At 46.3% G+C, this 15,636-nt stretch overlaps 1 protein-coding gene across 1 annotated transcript in view; it reads left to right on the top strand.

Annotated features, from left to right (window-relative positions):
- The window catches only part of LOC109886751 (regulator of G-protein signaling 7-like), a 61,369-nt gene that overhangs the window by 28,714 nt on the left and 17,019 nt on the right, over nt 1–15,636 (top strand). The window contains exons 8-11 of the mRNA XM_031813062.1: nt 5,299–5,397; nt 6,285–6,346; nt 12,014–12,124; nt 14,665–14,790. Coding sequence (XP_031668922.1) covers nt 5,299–5,397; nt 6,285–6,346; nt 12,014–12,124; nt 14,665–14,790 — 398 coding nt within the window. The remainder of the gene's footprint in view (nt 1–5,298; nt 5,398–6,284; nt 6,347–12,013; nt 12,125–14,664; nt 14,791–15,636) is intronic.

Genomic DNA, 15,636 nt, shown 5'->3' with positions numbered 1-15,636 from the left:
ACCTCCATGCTTCACGGTTGGGATGGTGTTCTTGGGGTTGGTTGTACTCATCCTTCTTCTTCCTCCAAACACTGCGAGTGGAGTTTAGACCAAAAAGCAGACCACAGGACCTTCTCCCACTCCTCATCTGGATCATCAACTGCAGACGGGCCTGGACATGCGCTGGCTTGAGCAGGGGGACTTTGCATGCGCTGCAGGATTTTAATCCATGATGGCGTAGTGTGTTACAAATGGTTTTCTTCGAGACTGTGGTCCCAGCTCTCTTCAGGTCATTGATGTGGTGACAGCAGTGACAGCAGTGAGAGAGAGAGGATGTGGTGACAGCAGTGAGAGAGAGGATGTGGTGACCGCAGTGACACAGAGAGAAAGGATGTGGTGACAGCAGTGACACAGAGAGAAAGGATGTGGTGACAGCAGTGACAGAGAGAGAGGATGTGGTGACAGCAGTGGCACAGAGAGAGAGGATGTGGTGACAGCAGTGACACAGAGAGAGAGGATGTGGTGACAGCAGTGAGAGAGAGCGCGAGGATGTGGTGACAGCAGTGACACAGAGAGAGAGAGGATGTGATGACAGCAGTGACAGAGAGAGAGAGAGAGAGAGAGAGAGAGAGAGAGGATGTGGTGACAGCAGTGACACAGAGAGAGAGAGAGGATGTGGTGACAGCAGTGGCACAGAGAGAGAGAGAGGATGTGATGACAGCAGTGGCACAGAGAGAGAGAGAGGATGTGGTGACAGCAGTGGCACAGAGAGAGAGAGAGAGAGGATGTGGTGACAGCAGTGGCACAGAGAGAGAGAGAGAGAGGATGTGGTGACAGCAGTGGCACAGAGAGAGAGAGAGGATGTGGTGACAGCAGTGGCACAGAGAGAGAGAGAGGATGTGGTGACAGCAGTGACAGAGAGAGAGAGAGAGGATGTGGTGACAGCAGTGACACAGAGAGAGAGAGAGGATGTGGTGACAGCAGTGACAGAGAGAGAGAGAGAGAGAGAGAGAGAGAGAGAGAGAGAGAGGATGTGGTGACAGCAGTGACACAGAGAGAGAGAGAGAGAGAGGATGTGGTGACAGCAGTGACAGAGAGAGAGAGAGAGAGAGAGAGAGAGGATGTGGTGACAGCAGTGACACAGAGAGAGAGAGAGAGAGAGAGAGAGGATGTGGTGACAGCAGTGACACAGAGAGAGAGAGAGAGAGGATGTGGTGACAGCAGTGACACAGAGAGAGAGAGAGAGAGAGGATGTGGTGACAGCAGTGACACAGAGAGAGAGAGAGGATGTGGTGACAGCAGTGACAGAGAGAGAGAGAGAGAGAGGATGTGGTGACAGCAGTGACACAGAGAGAGAGAGAGAGAGAGAGAGAGAGGATGTGGTGACAGCAGTGACACAGAGAGAGAGAGAGAGAGAGAGAGAGGATGTGGTGACAGCAGTGACACAGAGAGAGAGAGAGAGAGAGGATGTGGTGACAGCAGTGACACAGAGAGAGAGAGAGGATGTGGTGACAGCAGTGACACAGAGAGAGAGAGAGAGAGAGAGGATGTGGTGACAGCAGTGACAGGCTGTATTACATCCGGCTGTGATTGGGAGTCCCATTGGGCGGAGCACAATTAGTCCGGCGTCGTCCAGGTTTTTCAGGGGCCGTCATTGTAAATAAGAATTAGTTCTTAACCGACTAGTTAAATAAATAAATAAAATAAACAAAAAAGAGAGGGAGAGTTGAAGAGACAAACATACATTGTGTGTGTGAGTGAGTGTGACAGTTTGAATGGGCTGTCCTTGTCTTGCTCCTCCGTTTATCAGTTTAAATGGGCTGTCCTTGTCTTGCTCCTCCGTATGTCAGTTTGAATGGGCTGTCCTTGTCTTGCTCCTCTGTGTCAGTTTGAATGGGCTGTCCTTGTCTTGCTCCTCCGTATGTCAGTTTGAAAGGGCTGTCCTTGTCTTGCTCCTCTGTGACAGTTTGGATGGGCTGTCCTTGTCTTGCTCCTCTGTGTCAGTTTGAATGGGCTGTCCTTGTCTTGCTCCTCTGTGACAGTTTGAATGGGCTGTCCTTGTCTTGCTCCTCTGTGTCAGTTTGAATGGGCTGTCCTTGTCTTGCTCCTCTGTGTCAGTTTAAATGGGCTGTCCTTGTCTTGCTCCTCTGTGTCAGTTTAAATGGGCTGTCCTTGTCTTGCTCCTCTGACAGTTTAAATGGGCTGTCCTTGTCTTGCTCCTCTGTGTCAGTTTGAATGGGCTGTCCTTGTCTTGCTCCTCTGTGTCAGTTTAAATGGGCTGTCCTTGTCTTGCTCCTCTGACAGTTTAAATGGGCTGTCCTTGTCTTGCTCCTCCGTATGTCAGTTTGAATGGGCTGTCCTTGTCTTGCTCCTCCGTATGTCAGTTTGAATGGGCTGTCCTTGTCTTGCTCCTCCATATGTCAGTTTGAATGGGCTGTCCTTGTCTTGCTCCTCTGTGTCAGTTTAAATTGGCTGTCCTTGTCTTGCTCCTCTGTGACAGTTTGAAAGGGCTGTCCTTGTCTTGCTCCTCTGTGTCAGTTTGAAAGGGCTGTCCTTGTCTTGCTCCTCTGTGTCAGTTTAAATGGGCTGTCCTTGTCTTGCTCCTCTGACAGTTTAAATGGGCTGTCCTTGTCTTGCTCCTCTGTGTCAGTTTAAATGGGCTGTCCTTGTCTTGCTCCTCCGTATGTCAGTTTGAATGGGCTGTCCTTGTCTTGCTCCTCCGTATGTCAGTTTGAATGGGCTGTCCTTGTCTTGCTCCTCTGTGACAGTTTGAATGGGCTGTCCTTGTCTTGCTCCTCCGTATGTCAGTTTGAATGGGCTGTCCTTGTCTTGCTCCTCCGTATGTCAGTTTGAATGGGCTGTCCTTGTCTTGCTCCTCTGACAGTTTAAATGGGCTGTCCTTGTCTTGCTCCTCCGTATGTCAGTTTGAATGGGCTGTCCTTGTCTTGCTCCTCTGTGACAGTTTGAATGGGCTGTCCTTGTCTTGCTCCTCTGTGTCAGTTTGAATGGGCTGTCCTTGTCTTGCTCCTCTGTGTCAGTTTAAATGGGCTGTCCTTGTCTTGCTCCTCTGTGTCAGTTTGAATGGGCTGTCCTTGTCTTGCTCCTCTGTGTCAGTTTAAATGGGCTGTCCTTGTCTTGCTCCTCTGACAGTTTAAATGGGCTGTCCTTGTCTTGCTCCTCTGTGTCAGTTTGAATGGGCTGTCCTTGTCTTGCTCCTCCGTATGTCAGTTTGAATGGGCTGTCCTTGTCTTGCTCCTCTGTGACAGTTTGAATGGGCTGTCCTTGTCTTGCTCCTCTGTATGTCAGTTTGAATGGGCTGTCCTTGTCTTGCTCCTCCGTATGTCAGTTTGAATGGGCTGTCCTTGTCTTGCTCCTCTGACAGTTTAAATGGGCTGTCCTTGTCTTGCTCCTCCGTATGTCAGTTTGAATGGGCTGTCCTTGTCTTGCTCCTCTGTGACAGTTTGAATGGGCTGTCCTTGTCTTGCTCCTCTGTGTCAGTTTGAATGGGCTGTCCTTGTCTTGCTCCTCTGTGTCAGTTTAAATGGGCTGTCCTTGTCTTGCTCCTCTGTGTCAGTTTGAATGGGCTGTCCTTGTCTTGCTCCTCTGTGTCAGTTTAAATGGGCTGTCCTTGTCTTGCTCCTCTGACAGTTTAAATGGGCTGTCCTTGTCTTGCTCCTCTGTGTCAGTTTGAATGGGCTGTCCTTGTCTTGCTCCTCTGTGTCAGTTTGAATGGGCTGTCCTTGTCTTGCTCCTCTGTGTCAGTTTGAATGGGCTGTCCTTGTCTTGCTCCTCTGTGTCAGTTTAAATGGGCTGTCCTTGTCTTGCTCCTCTGACAGTTTAAATGGGCTGTCCTTGTCTTGCTCCTCTGTGTCAGTTTAAATGGGCTGTCCTTGTCTTGCTCCTCTGTAAGTGAGTTTGGGGGGGATGACAACGAGACCCGTAACATAACTCACGCAAATTAGAACAGTGAAAAAGTAACAGTGAGAACAATAACCACAGACAAGTTAAATTACCGTCAAACACTCAGGGTTTATTTCTAAACACAAGGTAAGGGGGGGGGGGCAGGAAAAGGGGCTGAGCTGGACCCAAGGAGAGAAACAAATATCCCAAAAACACCCCTAGACTAGCCTACTACTATACAGCTAACTAACTAACCAAAAACACCCCTAGACTAGCCTACTACTATACAGCTAACTAACTAACCAAAAACACCCCTAGACTAGCCTACTACTATACAGCTAACTAACTAACCAAAAACACCCCTAAACTAGCCTACTACTATACAGCTAACTAACTAACCAAAAACACCCCTAAACTAGACTACTTCCATACAGCTAACTAACTAACCAAAAACACCCCTAAACTAGACTACTTCCATACAGCTAACTAACTAACCAAAACACCCCTAGACTAGCCTACTACTATACAGCTAACTAACTAACCAAAACACCCCTAAACTAGACTACTACTATACAGCTAACTAACTAACCAAAACACCCCTAGACTAGCCTACTACTATACAGCTAACTAACTAACCAAAAACACCCCTAAACTAGACTACTTCCATACAGCTAACTAACTAACCAAAACACCCCTAGACTAGCCTACTACTATACAGCTAACTAACTAACCAAAAACACCTCTAAACTAGACTACTTCCATACAGCTAACTAACTAACCAAAAACACCCCTAAACTAGACTACTTCCATACAGCTAACTAACTAACCAAAACACCCCTAAACTAGACTACTTGCATACAGCTAACTAACTAACCAAAACACCCCTAAACTAGACTACTTCCATACAGCTAACTAACTAACCAAAAACACCCCTAAACTAGACTACTTCCATACAGCTAACTAACTAACCAAAACACCCCTAAACTAGACTACTTCCATACAGCTAACTAACTAACCAAAAATACAGTGGGTGGTCCGCCCAGTTCTAACTAGGGGATTTAGACGTTTACCTACGGGTAGTGTATGCCCATGGGCAACTTGTCTTGGTTCCCCATTTTCCCACCAACAAACAAACAGTCAAACACCATAACCAAAACAATACTCACAGGGTAACAGACACAGTGACATGTAGTTGATAAACCAAACCAGAGATCTACAGACAGATTGAGCTCTAGAGAAAACAACTGACAGGGTTTTTAAACCAAGGGAAAGGGAATGTGATTGGGTAAGGGAAACAGGAGGTGTGTCTTCTGATTGATGACTGATTGGGGAATGATGTTTGTCACCTGTGAGGGGAGAAGGAGAGAAAAGAAACACACACAGGATACCCGTATCCGTAACAACGATGTTTCTCTCCAGTCTGTGTACGGCCTCCAGAATGACATCCGGAGCCACAGCCCCGCCCACGCCCCCGCTCCAGAGGTCAAAGAGCCCACGGAGGAGGAGATGCGTCACCAGGTAATGTCATCAATTCAAGGGCAAATTACAAAAAGATGTTTCTTCCAGAGCGGATGTCAACAAATATCCATCAAACTACAATGACATGTCACACAGTGTTTTCTGGTAGAATGGGCCATTTAAAAATAACAGAATGGTCGTTATCTTGACTACATAACGTCATCAATGACATGTCAGTGCTTTCTGGTAGAATGGGCCATTTAAAAATAACAGAATGTTAGCTTGACTATCGTGTTATCTGACAGAATGGTCGTTAGCTTGACTCTATCGTGTCATCTGACATATTGATCGTTAGCTTGACTCTATCGTGTCATCTGACATATTGATCGTTAGCTTGACTCTATCGTGTCATCTGACATATTGATCGTTAGCTTGACTGGTCATCTGAAATATTGATCATTAGCTTGACTGGTCATCTGAAATATTGATCATTATCTTGACTCTATTGTGTTATCTGACATATTGATCATTATCTTGACTCAATCGTGTCATCTGAAATATTGATCATTAGCTTGACAGGTCATCTGAAATATTGATCATTAGCTTGACTCTATTGTGTTATCTGACATATTGATCATTATCTTGACTCTATTGTGTTATCTGACAGAATGGTTGTTATCTTGACTGGTCATCTGACAGAATGGTTGTTATCTTGACTCATCGTTATCAGAATGGTTGTTAGCTTGACTCTATCGTGTTGTCTGACATATTGGTCGTTAGCATGACTATTGTGTTATCTGACATATTGATCATTATCTTGACTATATCGTGTTGTCTGACATATTGATCGTTAGCATGACTCTATTGTGTTATCTGTTATTGATTGTTATCGTGACTGGTTATCTGACAGAGCAGCATGCCGTCACATTGGCACCTTCTCCTTTCAGATTCAACACTGGCAAGCCCAACTAGACAGGCATCGGTTAAAAATGTCCAAAGTGGCAGAAAGGTAGGCTGTTTCCTTGTAATGCAGCACACACACACACACACACACACACACACACACACACACACACACACACACACACACACACACACACACACACACACACACACACACACACACACACACACACACACTGTCTGAAAACAGACTGGTAGTCAAGGCTGTTATTGGAGTAGTCAAGGCTGTTGTTGGAGTACTGTCTGAACACAGACTGGTAGTCAAGGCTGTTATTGGAGTAGTCAAGGCTGTTATTGGAGTAGTCAAGGCTGTTATTGGAGTAGTCAAGGCTGTTATTGGAGTAGTCAAGGCTGCTATTGGGGTACTGTCTGAAAACAGACTGGTAGTCAAGGCTGTTATTGGAGTAGTCAAGGCTGTTATTGGAGTACTGTCTGAAAACAGACTGGTAGTCAAGGCTGTTATTGGAGTAGTCAAGGCTGTTGTTGGAGTACTGTCTGAACACAGACTGGTAGTCAAGGCTGTTATTGGAGTAGTTAAGGCTGTTATTGGAGTAGTCAAGGCTGTTATTGGAGTAGTCAAGGCTGTTATTGGAGTAGTCAAGGCTGCTATTGGGGTACTGTCTGAAAACAGACTGGTAGTCAAGGCTGTTATTGGAGTAGTCAAGGCTGTTATTGGAGTACTGTCTGAAAACAGACTGGTAGTCAAGGCTGTTATTGGAGTAGTCAAGGCTGTTATTGGGGTACTGTCTGAACACAGACTGGTAGTCAAGGCTGTTATTGGAGTAGTCAAGGCTGTTATTGGAGTACTGTCTGAACACAGACTGGTAGTCAAGGCTGTTATTGGAGTAGTTAAGGCTGTTATTGGAGTAGTCAAGGCTGTTATTGGAGTAGTCAAGGCTGTTATTGGAGTAGTCAAGGCTGCTATTGGGGTACTGTCTGAAAACAGACTGGTAGTCAAGGCTGTTATTGGAGTAGTCAAGGCTGTTATTGGAGTACTGTCTGAAAACAGACTGGTAGTCAAGGCTGTTATTGGAGTAGTCAAGGCTGTTATTGGGGTACTGTCTGAACACAGACTGGTAGTCAAGGCTGTTATTGGAGTAGTCAAGGCTGTTATTGGAGTACTGTCTGAACACAGACTGGTAGTCAAGGCTGTTATTGGAGTAGTCAAGGCTGTTATTGGAGTAGTCAAGGATGTTATTGGAGTAGTCAAGGCTGCTATTGGGGTACTGTCTGAAAACAGACTGGTAGTCAAGGCTGTTATTGGAGTAGTCAAGGCTGTTATTGGAGTACTGTCTGAACACAGACTGGTAGTCAAGGCTGTTATTGGAGTAGTCAAGGCTGTTATCGGGGTACTGTCTGAACACAGACTGGTAGTCAAGGCTGTTATTGGAGTAGTCAAGGCTGTTATTGGGGTACTGTCTGAACACAGACTGGTAGTCAAGGCTGTTATTGGAGTAGTCAAGGCTGTTATTGGAGTACTGTCTGAACACAGACTGGTAGTCAAGGCTGTTATTGGAGTAGTCAAGGCTGTTATTGGAGTAGTCAAGGCTGTTATTGGAGTAGTCAAGGCTGCTATTGGGGTACTGTCTGAAAACAGACTGGTAGTCAAGGCTGTTATTGGAGTAGTCAAGGCTGTTATTGGAGTACTGTCTGAACACAGACTGGTAGTCAAGGCTGTTATTGGAGTAGTCAAGGCTGTTATTGGGGTACTGTCTGAACACAGACTGGTAGTCAAGGCTGTTATTGGAGTAGTCAAGGCTGTTATTGGAGTACTGTCTGAACACAGACTGGTAGTCAAGGCTGTTATTGGAGTAGTTAAGGCTGTTATTGGAGTAGTCAAGGCTGTTATTGGAATAGTCAAGGCTGTTATTGGAGTAGTCAAGGCTGCTATTGGGGTACTGTCTGAAAACAGACTGGTAGTCAAGGCTGTTATTGGAGTAGTCAAGGCTGTTATTGGAGTACTGTCTGAAAACAGACTGGTAGTCAAGGCTGTTATTGGAGTAGTCAAGGCTGTTATTGGGGTACTGTCTGAACACAGACTGGTAGTCAAGGCTGTTATTGGAGTAGTCAAGGCTGTTATTGGAGTACTGTCTGAACACAGACTGGTAGTCAAGGCTGTTATTGGAGTAGTCAAGGCTGTTATTGGAGTAGTCAAGGATGTTATTGGAGTAGTCAAGGCTGCTATTGGGGTACTGTCTGAAAACAGACTGGTAGTCAAGGCTGTTATTGGAGTAGTCAAGGCTGTTATTGGAGTACTGTCTGAACACAGACTGGTAGTCAAGGCTGTTATTGGAGTAGTCAAGGCTGTTATCGGGGTACTGTCTGAACACAGACTGGTAGTCAAGGCTGTTATTGGAGTAGTCAAGGCTGTTATTGGGGTACTGTCTGAACACAGACTGGTAGTCAAGGCTGTTATTGGAGTAGTCAAGGCTGTTATTGGAGTACTGTCTGAACACAGACTGGTAGTCAAGGCTGTTATTGGAGTAGTCAAGGCTGTTATTGGAGTAGTCAAGGCTGTTATTGGAGTAGTCAAGGCTGCTATTGGGGTACTGTCTGAAAACAGACTGGTAGTCAAGGCTGTTATTGGAGTAGTCAAGGCTGTTATTGGAGTACTGTCTGAACACAGACTGGTAGTCAAGGCTGTTATTGGAGTAGTCAAGGCTGTTATTGGGGTACTGTCTGAACACAGACTGGTAGTCAAGGCTGTTATTGGAGTAGTCAAGGCTGTTATTGGAGTAGTCAAGGCTGTTATTGGAGTAGTCAAGGCTGCTATTGGGGTACTGTCTGAAAACAGACTGGTAGTCAAGGCTGTTATTGGAGTAGTCAAGGCTGTTATTGGGGTACTGTCTGAACACAGACTGGTAGTCAAGGCTGTTATTGGAGTAGTCAAGGCTGTTATTGGGGTACTGTCTGAACACAGACTGGTAGTCAAGGCTGTTATTGGGGTACTGTCTGAACACAGACTGGTAGTCAAGGCTGTTATTGGAGTAGTCAAGGCTGTTATTGGGGTACTTGTCTGAACACAGACTGGTAGTCAAGGCTGTTATTGGAGTAGTCAAGGCTGTTATTGGGGTACTGTCTGAACACAGACTGGTAGTCAAGGCTGTTATTGGGGTACTGTCTGAACACAGACTGGTAGTCAAGGCTGTTATTGGAATACGTATTGTCAGTGAGCAGTGTGATTGGTGTACGTATTGTCAGTGAGCAGTGTGATTGGTGTATGTATTATCAGTGAGCAGTGTGATTGGTGTACGTATCGTCAGTGAGCAGTGTGATAGGTGTACGTATTGTCAGTGAGCAGTGTGATTGGTGTACGTATTGTCAGTGAGCAGTGTGATTGGTGTACGTATTGTCAGTGAGCAGTGTGATTGGTGTACGTATTGTCAGTGAGCAGTGTGATTGGAGTACGTATTGTATGTGAGCAGTGTGATTGGTGTACGTATTGTCAGTGAGCAGTGTGATTGGTGTACGTATTATCAGTGAGCAGTGTGATTGGTGTACGTATTGTATGTGAGCAGTGTGATTGGTGTACGTATTATCAGTGAGCAGTGTGATTGGTGTACATATTGTATGTGAGCAGTGTGATTGGTGTACGTATTGTCAGTGAGCAGTGTGATTGGTGTACGTATTGTATGTGAGCAGTGTGATTGGTGTACGTATTGTATGTGAGCAGTGTGATTGGTGTACGTATTGTCAGTGAGCAGTGTGATTGGTGTACGTATTGTATGTGAGCAGTGTGATTGGTGTACGTATTGTCAGTGAGCAGTGTGATTGGTGTACGTATTGTATGTGAGCAGTGTGATTGGTGTACGTATTGTCAGTGAGCAGTGTGATTGGTGTACGTATTGTCAGTGAGCAGTGTGATTGGTGTACGTATTGTCAGTGAGCAGTGTGATTGGTGTACGTATTATCAGTGAGCAGTGTGATTGGTGTACGTATTGTCAGTGAGCAGTGTGATTGGTGTACGTATTATCAGTGAGCAGTGTGATTGGTGTACGTATTGTATGTGAGCAGTGTGATTGGTGTACGTATTATCAGTGAGCAGTGTGATTGGTGTACATATTGTATGTGAGCAGTGTGATTGGTGTACGTATTGTCAGTGAGCAGTGTGATTGGTGTACGTATTGTATGTGGGCAGTGTGATTGGTGTACGTATTGTATGTGAGCAGTGTGATTGGTGTACGTATTGTCAGTGAGCAGTGTGATTGGTGTACGTATTGTATGTGAGCAGTGTGATTGGTGTACGTATTGTCAGTGAGCAGTGTGATTGGTGTACGTATTGTCAGTGAGCAGTGTGATTGGTGTACGTATTGTATGTGAGCAGTGTGATTGGTGTACGTATTGTCAGTGAGCAGTGTGATAGGTGTACGTATTGTCAGTGAGCAGTGTGATAGATGTACGTATTATCAGTGAGCAGTGTGATTGGTGTACGTATTGTCAGTGAGCAGTGTGATTGGTGTACGTATTGTCAGTGAGCAGTGTGATAGGTGTACGTATTGTCAGTGAGCAGTGTGATTGGTGTACGTATTGTCAGTGAGCAGTGTGATTGGTGTACGTATTGTCAGTGAGCAGTGTGATAGGTGTACGTATTATCAGTGAGCAGTGTGATTGGTGTACGTATTGTATGTGAGCAGTGTGATTGGTGTACGTATTGTCAGTGAGCAGTGTGATTGGTGTACGTATTGTATGTGAGCAGTGTGATTGGTGTACGTATTGTCAGTGAGCAGTGTGATTGGTGTACGTATTGTCAGTGAGCAGTGTGATTGGTGTACGTATTGTCAGTGAGCAGTGTGATTGGTGTACGTATTGTCAGTGAGCAGTGTGATTGGTGTACGTATTGTCAGTGAGCAGTGTGATTGGTGTACGTATTGTCAGTGAGCAGTGTGATTGGTGTACGTATTGTCAGTGAGCAGTGTGATTGGTGTACGTATTGTCAGTGAGCAGTGTGATTGGTGTACGTATTGTCAGTGAGCAGTGTGATTGGTGTACGTATTGTCAGTGAGCAGTGTGATTGGTGTACGTATTGTCGGTGAGCAGTGTGATTGGTGTACGTATTGTCAGTGAGCAGTGTGATTGGTGTACGTATTGTCAGTGAGCAGTGTGATTGGTGTACGTATTGTCAGTGAGCAGTGTGATTGGTTTACGTATTATCAGTGAGCAGTGTGATTGGTGTACGTATTGTCAGTGAGCAGTGTGATTGGTGTACGTATTGTCAGTAAGCAGTGTGATTGGTGTACGTATTGTCAGTGAGCAGTGTGATTGGTGTACGTATTGTCAGTGAGCAGTGTGATTGGTGTACGTATTGTCAGTGAGCAGTGTGATTGGTGTACGTATTGTCAGTGAGCAGTGTGATTGGTGTACGTATTGTCAGTGAGCAGTGTGATTGGTGTACGTATTATCAGTGAGCAGTGTGATTGGAGTACGTATTATCAGTGAGCAGTGTGATTGGTGTACGTATTGTCAGTGAGCAGTGTGATTGGTGTACGTATTGTCAGTGAGCAGTGTGATTGGTGTACGTATTGTCAGTGAGCAGTGTGATTGGTGTACGTATTGTCAGTGAGCAGTGTGATTGGTGTACGTATTGTCAGTGAGCAGTGTGATTGGTGTACGTATTATCAGTGAGCAGTGTGATTGGTGTACGTATTGTCAGTGAGCAGTGTGATTGGTGTACGTATTGTCAGTGAGCAGTGTGATTGGTGTACTCCCTATACAGCTTGCTGAGCTACACAGAGCAGTATGTGGAGTATGACCCCTTCTTCACCTCCCCGGAGCCCTCCAACCCCTGGATCTCTGATGACATCACCGTCTGGGAACTGGAGACCAGGTGGGTTCACCCTCAGTCTATCCTTTTCTCTCTCTGTCAGAGTTACTGGAGACCAGGTGGGTTCACCCTCAGTCTATCCTTTTCTCTCTCTGTCAGAGTTACTGGAGACCAGGTGGGTTCACGCTCAGTCTGTCCTTCTCTCTCTCTGTCAGAGTTACTGGAGACCAGGTGGGTTCAACCTCAGTCTATCCTTTTCTCTCTCTGTCAGAGTTACTGGAGACCAGGTGGGTTCACCCTCAGTCTATCCTTTTCTCTCTCTGTCAGAGTTACTGGAGACCAGGTGGGTTCACGCTCAGTCTGTCCTTCTCTCTCTCTGTCAGAGTTACTGGAGACCAGGTGGGTTCAACCTCAGTCTATCCTTTTCTCTCTCTGTCAGAGTTACTGGAGACCAGGTGGGTTCACCCTCAGTCTGTCCTTCTCTCTCTGTCAGAGTTACTGGAGACCAGGTGGGTTCACGCTCAGTCTGTCCTTCTCTCTCTCTGTCAGTTACTGGAGACCAGGTGGGTTCACCCTCAGTCTGTCCTTCTCTCTCTCTGTCAGTTACTGGAGACCAGGTGGGTTCACCCTCAGTCTGTCCTTCTCTCTCTCTGTCAGTTACTGGAGACCAGGTGGTTTTACCCTCAGTCTGTCCTTCTCTCTCAGTCAGAGTTACTGCAGACCAGGTGGGTTCACCCTCAGTCTGTTCTTCTCTCTCTCTCTCTCTCTCTGTCAGAGTTACTGGAGACCAGGTGGGTAACCAAAAGGTTGCAAGATTGAATCCCCGAGCTGACAAGGTCAAATCTGTCGTTCTGCCACTGAACAAGGCAGTTAACCCACTGTTCCTAGGCCGTCATTGAAAATAATAATGTGGTCTTAACTTAAATAAAGGTCAAATTAAAAAAATATATCTCTCTGTAGTAAGGAGCCAGGCCAGCTGTGAGTGAAGAGGTGGGGCTTTGGGATTAAGAGGTGTTGAAGGATCCTCTGTCTATCTCTCTCTGTAGTAAGGAGCCGGGCCAGCTGTGAGTGAAGAGGTGGGGCTATGGGATTAATGAGGTGTTGAAGGATCCTCTGTCTAGCTCTCTCTGTAGTAAGGAGCCGGGCCAGCAGAGAGTGAAGAGGTGGGGCTATGGGATTAACGAGGTGTTGAAGGATCCTCTGTCTATCTCTCTCTGTAGTAAGGAGCCGGGCCAGCAGAGAGTGAAGAGGTGGGGCTATGGGATTAATGAGGTGTTGAAGGATCCTCTGTCTATCTCTCTCTGTAGTAAGGAGCCTGGCCAGCAGAGAGTGAAGAGGTGGGGCTTTGGGATTAAGAGGTGTTGAAGGATCCTCTGTCTATCTCTCTCTGTAGTAAGGAGCCGGGCCAGCAGAGAGTGAAGAGATGGGGTTATGGGATTAATGAGGTGTTGAAGGATCGTCTGTCTATCTCTCTCTGTAGTAAGGAGCCGGGCCAGCAGAGAGTGAAGAGGTGGGGCTATGGGATTAATGAGGTGTTGAAGGATCCTCTGTCTATCTCTCTCTGTAGTAAGGAGCCGGGCCAGCAGAGAGTGAAGAGGTGGGGCTATGGGATTAATGAGGTGTTGAAGGATCCTCTGTCTATCTCTCTCTGTAGTAAGGAGCCGGGCCAGCAGAGAGTGAAGAGGTGGGGCTTTGGGATTAAGAGGTGTTGAAGGATCCTCTGTCTATCTCTCTCTGTAGTAAGGAGCCGGGCCAGCAGAGAGTGAAGAGGTGGGGCTATGGGATTAACGAGGTGTTGAAGTATCCTCTGTCTATCTCTCTCTGTAGTAAGAACCCGGGCAGCAGAGAGTGAAGAGGTGGGGCTATGGGATTAAGAGGTGTTGAAGAATCCTCTGTCTATCTCTCTCTGTAGTAAGGAGCCGGGCCAGTAGAGAGTGAAGAGGTGGGGCTATGGGATTAACGAGGTGTTGAAGGATCCTCTGTCTATCTCTCTCTGTAGTAAGAACCCGGGCAGCAGAGAGTGAAGAGGTGGGGCTATGGGATTAAGAGGTGTTGAAGGATCCTCTGTCTATCTCTCTCTGTAGTAAGGAGCCGGGCCAGTAGAGAGTGAAGAGGTGGGGCTATGGGATTAACGAGGTGTTGAAGGATCCTCTGTCTATCTCTCTCTGTAGTAAGGAGCCGGGCAGCAGAGAGTGAAGAGGTGGGGCTATGGGATTAATGAGGTATTGAAGGATCCTCTGTCTATCTCTCTCTGTAGTAAGGAGCCGGGCCAGCAGAGAGTGAAGAGGTGGGGCTATGGGATTAACGAGGTGTTGAAGGATCCTCTGTCTATCTCTCTCTGTAGTAAGGAGCCGGGGCAGCAGAGAGTGAAGAGGTGGGGCTATGGGATTAACGAGGTGTTGAAGGATCCTCTGTCTATCTCTCTCTGTAGTAAGAAGCCGGGCAGCAGAGAGTGAAGAGGTGGGGCTATGGGATTAAGAGGTGTTGAAGGATCCTCTGTCTATCTCTCTCTGTAGTAAGGAGCCGGGCCAGCAGAGAGTGAAGAGGTGGGGCTATGGGATTAACGAGGGGTTGAAGGATCCTCTGTCTACCTCTCTCTGTAGTAAGGAGCCGGGCCAGCAGAGAGTGAAGAGGTGGGGCTATGGGATTAACGAGGTGTTGAAGGATCCTGTTGGGAGAGAACAGTTCCTCAAGTTTCTGGAGTCAGAGTTCAGCTCAGAGAACCTCAGGTATGTCTACTGTTCTTTACTCTGTATTATACACTACTCTAGTACTCTATGGTACTTTACTCTACTCTATATTACTGCACTCTACGCTAGTACTCTTTTTTTTATTTTTTTTATTTTTATTTTCACCTTTATTTAACCAGGTAGGCTAGTTGAGAACACCTTTATTTAACCAGGTAGGCTAGTTGAGAACACCTTTATTTAACCAGGTAGGCTAGTTGAGAACAAGTTCTCATTTGCAACTGCGACCTGGCCAAGATAAAGCATAGCAGTGTGAGCATACAACAAAGAGTTACACATGGAGTAAACAATTAACAAGTCAATAACACAGTAGAAAACGAAGGGGGGGTCTATATACAATGTGTGCAAAAGGCATGAGGAGGTAGGCAAATAATTACAATTTTGCAGATTAACACTGGAGTGATAAAAGATCAGATGGTCATGTACAGGTAGAGATATTGGTGTGCAAAAGAGCAGAAAAGTAAATAAATAAAAACAGTATGGGGATGAGGTAGGTGAAAAGGGTGGGCTATTTACCAATAGACTATGTACAGCTGCAGCGATCGGTTAGCTGCTCAGATAGCTGATGTTTGAAGTTGGTGAGGGAGATGAAAGTCTCCAACTTCAGCGATTTTTGCAATTCGTTCCAGTCACAGGCAGCAGAGTACTGGAACGAAAGGCGGCCAAATGAGGTGTTGGCTTTAGGGATGATCAGTGAGATACACCTGCTGGAGCGCGTGCTACGGATGGGTGTTGCCATCGTGACCAGTGAGCTGAGATAAGGCGGAGCTTTACCTAGCATAGACTTGTAGATGACCTGGAGCCAGTGGGTCTGGCGACGAATATGTA

The sequence above is a fragment of the Oncorhynchus kisutch genome, unplaced genomic scaffold (genome assembly GCF_002021735.2).
Source record: "Oncorhynchus kisutch isolate 150728-3 unplaced genomic scaffold, Okis_V2 Okis04b-Okis11a_hom, whole genome shotgun sequence".
Classification (NCBI taxonomy): Eukaryota; Metazoa; Chordata; class Actinopteri; order Salmoniformes; family Salmonidae; genus Oncorhynchus; species Oncorhynchus kisutch.
The sequence above is the reverse complement of the archived record's forward strand: the minus strand, read 5'-3'. Positions and strand labels throughout refer to the sequence as shown.